General features: G+C 38.5%; 1 protein-coding gene across 1 annotated transcript in view; it reads left to right on the top strand.

Moving 5' to 3' along the window:
- Positions 1-6025, top strand: part of SLC6A5 (solute carrier family 6 member 5) — a 28097-nt gene that overhangs the window by 6338 nt on the left and 15734 nt on the right. The window contains exons 7-9 of the mRNA XM_031553395.1: positions 479-613; positions 1937-2040; positions 4070-4194. Coding sequence (XP_031409255.1) covers positions 479-613; positions 1937-2040; positions 4070-4194 — 364 coding nt within the window. The remainder of the gene's footprint in view (positions 1-478; positions 614-1936; positions 2041-4069; positions 4195-6025) is intronic.

Raw genomic sequence — 6025 nt, 5'->3', positions numbered from 1 at the left:
TTGTCCTCGCTTTGAGTCCATGGATATTTTTATGCTGATACGTAATTATTAAGAGATATCGACTGATATTTTCTGGCTTAGTTAAATAAGGAAGAATGCACAATGCATGGGAAAAAACTTAGATCTTTAGGTGGTATTTGAATGACATTGCTCGTTTGAATTCCAGTGAGCTGTATTAGTTTCCTCTGGGTAAAGATCAAGCATGGTGTTTCCATTTAGCTTTAAATTACTGTTGCTCTCCAGGCTTTCTCTTTTCCTTTTTCTTCTCCTCTGCAATTCTAGTTGTTATCATTGATATTATTCCCGTTTCCAGCAGTAAGAAGAGATGTAAAAAAAATTACAGCTTTGTCCTAGTCTTATCCCCTGGCTGATCACCAGTAGTTTTTTTTTTTAGGCAATAGCGAAACAATTCCAGTTCTTTCCTCCTCTTCTTATAGATCCAAAAAATCCCTTCTAACAATCTTTTTGGTCTGTCCAGGTCGTGTACTTCACAGCAACGTTCCCTTACGTGGTTCTCATCATCCTACTTATACGAGGTGTGACACTACCTGGGGCTGGAGCTGGGATCTGGTACTTCATCACGCCCAAGTGGGAGAAGCTCATTGATGCTATGGTGAGCTGCGTGCTGCACTTGTAACTGATAGGATGAATAATCCATACAGATTTCTCACTTAATGGCTGTTGCAACCATTTTGTGCGTGTGCAGAGGCAGAACTGTCGTCTGTGGAATCCCATGCATTGCATGGGGAGTGTTGCTGCTGTGGATGTTTGTTGTTTGTGTGCACAAACCTTATATAGTACCTATAGGTACAAACAGAAGGTATTTACTTCACATTTAATGTCTCACCCAAATCTCTCAGAGTAGATGCATTTAAAATGGGGAATTAAAAAGGAGATAGAGATTTTTGTATGCTACTGTCCAAGTGGATGCTGCATTGACTTGAACAAGCATGTGAAACTTTAACTGGTAACACAAGCTGCATTTCTCTTTAAATGTCTTCAGAAATTCAGAGAATACGTGCATTTTTCTCACTGAATAAATTCAACAGTTCTGAAAAATGAACCTGTACAACTTCCTCTAACACCTCCCCCCTCAACAGCATTTATGCTTACACGGAACAGCTGTGATCATTACAGTAGCTACTTTATAAGAAATAATGTTATTTTCCATCTAGCAGAATACAGAAATAAAGGACTCAGTACCGGGCTTGGCTCTTTGGAAAAGATGGGCTGGCCTGCATGCTTCAGCTCTGCTTTCTCACTTAAATTTCAGTTGATCTCTGTGATGCTGATCGTTGCTATAAATAAACCAGTGAAACAAGCTACAAAAACACACCTACTCTGTATTTGCGCGGACATCAACCCACACCTGGATTTCGATTGCTTGAAATGGCACATCAGCACCTCCTTCTGTCAACAGCAGTGTGACTTTCACAGGTCACACACTTTTACAGGTTTTCATGTCCTTATCTCTATAAACAATGAGTACTGTAATCCTTTAGTGATGGTAGCATTGCATCTTTCACAAACAATACAGAATCACAGAATCGCATTGCTTTCCTTAAGAAGATAACAGAACTGTCACATCAGTGCCCAATGCAGATTTTTTCCTCTTTTTTTTTTTGTTGTGTGTTTCCTTTGCTGAATGTATTTACACTGACACGTACCCAGCAACACAGTGTGCTGAATACTTGTGCCCTTGTGCCAAGATGACATATTATCATTTCAGTTGAGCTGAACAAGCATTCCTAATAAGATGAGCGCTGTATTTCAGGGTAGGATTTTATTTGTAAATGCTGTTTTATTTACATCCACAGCTCCAAAGGTTATTTGAACTACTTATGTGTTAATCCCCAGCAGTAATTCTTAGTGTTATTGATCTCACTAGTTCTTTCCTGAAGCCAATGCAATTTCCTCTCCTGTCTGTCTTATTTAGGTTTGGAAGGATGCTGCCACTCAGATTTTCTTCTCCTTATCTGCAGCATGGGGAGGTCTAATTACTCTCTCTTCTTACAACAAATTCCATAATAACTGCTACAGGTATGTGGGAGTAAAGTCCATCAGACTTATTAAAGAGATCTTGTCCAAAAATACTGTTATTTTCCAACTTGCAGAAATGTGCTTTGAAATGCCTACCACTCCATAGTGTTTTGTTTTCATTCCCTCCTCTTTTTGTCTTGTTGCCTCTTCTCTCCAGATCCTAATCTAATCCGGGTCTCAAGATGAATTGTCAGTTAATTATAGTCCCTATTGACACTTCATTTTCAGAGTTGGCAGTTGTAGGTTGAAAGAGAATCTGAGAAGCTGCCAACAGCTGTGAGCAGCGTTTATGAAACCATGCCACTTGTCAGTGTCTATTGAAGAACAACCCGGGTGTGGAATAAGCTGAAGTTTGCTACTGTTCATACGTGCTTATGTTTAGATTGCAATTTCTGTATGTGCTTCTCAACTCTCTTAAATATTTTTTCCCCAATCACATTTATTGCATGAAGTTATTTCAGCTTCCAACACTTAAAATTGCTTTTGTGAGGGAAGTGATTGTTTTAGTGATATAGTTTAGGTTTTGTCAAGAAATGTGCACAGTAACTACCTGCAGATAGGGGGAAAAAAACAAAAGCAAGGGAGATTAGCAGAAAGCTTCACTGATGCTTTGTGCTGTCTTTAGGGTCAGTCTGGTTTCCCTTGAAACACAGCCATTCTGATTCATGTTCTTTGGGTTCTGCCTTTGAATGTTTGCCCTGTGCTTTTATTTTTTGATGAGGAATGAATGCATTACGAGTGTAAGGGGAAAAAAATGGTTCAGATGTCATACTATTTTTTTCCTACACTAATTTAGCAGTGTTTTGCAGCAATTGAAAGTGTTAATGAAAAATTTGAATGTAATAGATGGTAATGAAATGTAAAAAAATATTAAAGCTCTTATGCATGCTTAACATATGATTGGGATGGGGAGACTGAAGAAAAAATAATGAGAAAGACTTAGTTCTAATCTGTTTAATTTTACAGTGTATCTTGAATACTGAAATGAAGCTCAGCAATTTTTTCCCTTTCACTTTTTAAAACCAGTACATTATAATGCAGATGGAATTCTAGAATTCTAGTTTTCAGTTACATATACAGTTGAAACATTATAAGATAATCTAGGATTGGAGTAAATTTACATAAAATCACTTGGTGATACATACATAAAATGTTTACTTAAACCTTACCTGGCTTTTGGAAGAATATTAATCCAAATTTTGTTTTTTAAGTATGTATTTTTTCTATAAGTCCAAATAGTTAATGTAATCCTTCCTGCTAAGTGATGCTCTGTCATCCTTTCCAGAAGCATTGTCAACTCATTGAAGTTCTTAATAACTTTTCAGTTTGTATTTAATTCTGTTCCTGACAAAGAAATACCAGTAAAAATAAGCAATTTTAGCAATTATAGCCATGTTTGGAAGACATTTAGAGAAAACTACTTTCTTTTTCAGTCATAGTAGTGTAAGGGGAAGTATTTCAAACTATTATCATGAAGATGGAATGAAAATCCTATAAGGATATAATTGTGCACAGGGGTAATGATGGCTTGCTTCTTGCCAGACCACACATACTTACCCAGCATAGCATGGAATTCAGATATGGATTTCTTCAGATTCCCATTACAACACCAAAAAATGAGGACAGTAGTGGAGAATCCTCCACAAATGGGCTGTGTAGAGTATTATTAAGGACACAAATGATCTTGTCTTGGCTCTGGTAGGTAGTCCCCATATAATGCAGTGAGTAGATGGCCACATTAGGCAGAATTAAAGTACTCTGTTACATCACTGCTGCTGTCTTTAGTGATGCCAGAAGCAGAAATGTTCAGCCTTCTATTTAGCCTGTGGCTTCCTACCTGGTGTATGAGTCATGAAAACTTGCACAGCTGACTTCTTGTGGTGTCAAGACTTCCGTTGTCTCAGACCGGTGCCAAAAATACTGGATAAGTATAAAAGTTCTTCTTTGTCAGCGTGCCTGCAGAATGCATATGTCAAGTGAGAGTATTGAAATGCATGCAGAACCTTCCCTTTTTGTGCTTTCTTTCCAGGGACACATTGATAGTCACATGTACCAACAGTGCGACAAGTATATTTGCGGGCTTTGTCATCTTCTCAGTTATTGGCTTCATGGCAAACGAGCTCAAAGTGAATATTGAAGCTGTGGCAGACCAAGGTAGGGTATGCTGCCATTTCTTTAATTGGACACAATTCTGGTGACACCTTCATCTCTATTATTGATGATTCTATCGGCAGTGACAGTGGGAATACTGGCTTCTAAATGGCGTGGATTAGTAATCTACTTGTGTGTGCACCTTGATACAGAAAAAAGTCCAGTATTCATTACTTGGAAGTAAAGATCTCACCCGTTGGATAAGAGAAAGCAACAAAGTGAAATTCATTTCAAAGCTCTATGTAAATGAATGTTTCAAATGAGATGTCTCCTTTATATAATCCGAGCAGTCAGCTGCTATTTGCTGCTGCCTTGTTACGTCCTGGTCGATGTAGAAGTTGTTCCTGATAGTGGAGATCTTGGACGGGAAGCAATGGGCTTTGCAGTGTGGCTGGTGGAAGAAATACAACTTGAGATGTGGATTTTGCTTCTGAACTGTGGGGAGTATGGAGATGCTTCTACAGTGAAATGAAAAAAATTTGTCTGGAATGTATTATACTGGTACAGATTAAGAAAGCCTTGAATAATGAAGGGAGATGATTAGAAGTGGGGATCTATAACGTTTTAATTGGTAGATCTGAACTGATGTGAGAAGAGTGTGGCTGATGGAGGAATTGGTGCTCTTGTGTATGATTTGATATGAAGCAGTAGGATTTAGGAAGGGGTGCTATTCAGAGAAGCTTTAAGGGTTGAATTATAGTGGGATAATTCAGCTCTGTTTCCTGTGAAATGTGCAGCACTTCAAGTCTAAGCCAACCCTTAGGATCATTTCAAACTGCATTAAAAGGACGAGCCTGAAGTCATTTTACAATAACTTACATACAGATTTACACTTCCCACCATGGCTGTTTCTATGTATGTGCGAGGGTTAAATGTATTGTACTAACCTTCAACACCGAGCCATCTTGAAGCACTGAAATATTGTATTTTAGTAGCTTCTCCATGAGCTATGGGAAGGCAGTCCATGCTATGCCCCCTTCACCCTGCAATAGCACGGAGTAAAAGGAGGCTGTGAACTGAAGAAAGATTAAGGAGTTCAAGAAGGGAATTTTGCATGCTGGTGACTTCTGTAGGTGAAGTGTCTCGCTGCCTGCATTAATGCGAAGGTACAAAACATTTTTTTCTGACAGGTTGGTTGTGTAGATAAATGCAGTGCCATAAGGCACTATGTATTGCCTAAGGTACTTGACTGAGAATCGTGATTCAGAAACAGTATCAGTGAGTTGATAGTAGGGGATAGAAACCGAGAAAAGTTTCCTTCATTTATGTATGATAACATTCATACTCATAGAAAAATTAGGTATTAAAGTTAATAAGTATTTGATAATTTTATCAGAGCTAAATGGGAAGCAGAAATCCTGTAGTTGATGGAACAAGCTCGGGTAAAATGGATTGACCTTTACTGATGGGAACAAGATGCTTTGCCAGTTAACAGAAATAAAAGGATCTCAGTTTCCTTGTTTTTTCCTACTTGAAACTGAAATATACATAATCACACAGACTTTGCAGTACTTCTGAGCTGACCAGAGAGGATGGCCAGCTGGCAAGATGTTTTTTGGTAGAAAGTAGTAGGGGTTAATACCCTTGCAGGCTAATGCCATGTCAATTAATTCTTTGGTGCTTCATCTCTTCTTTTTTGGTCTGCCAGTCAGCTAAGTAGGAATTGAAAAGTTTTGTTGTAGTCCCCATCTTCTGGATGAATTAGACCATTGTGTTTGGGAAAAACCGTGTGAGTTTAGCTGAGGGTCAGTCTTCATCTCCAAGTTGTGTTAAACTTGTCTTGGCTAGGTGTCATTTGAGTCCAGCCTAGTGACAGGATAGTAAGGCAGGTTTT

Source organism: Meleagris gallopavo, chromosome 5, assembly GCF_000146605.3.
Source record: "Meleagris gallopavo isolate NT-WF06-2002-E0010 breed Aviagen turkey brand Nicholas breeding stock chromosome 5, Turkey_5.1, whole genome shotgun sequence".
NCBI lineage: Eukaryota > Metazoa > Chordata > Aves > Galliformes > Phasianidae > Meleagris > Meleagris gallopavo.
Note: the sequence above shows the minus strand (reverse complement) of the source record. Positions and strands in the feature narration are given on the sequence as shown.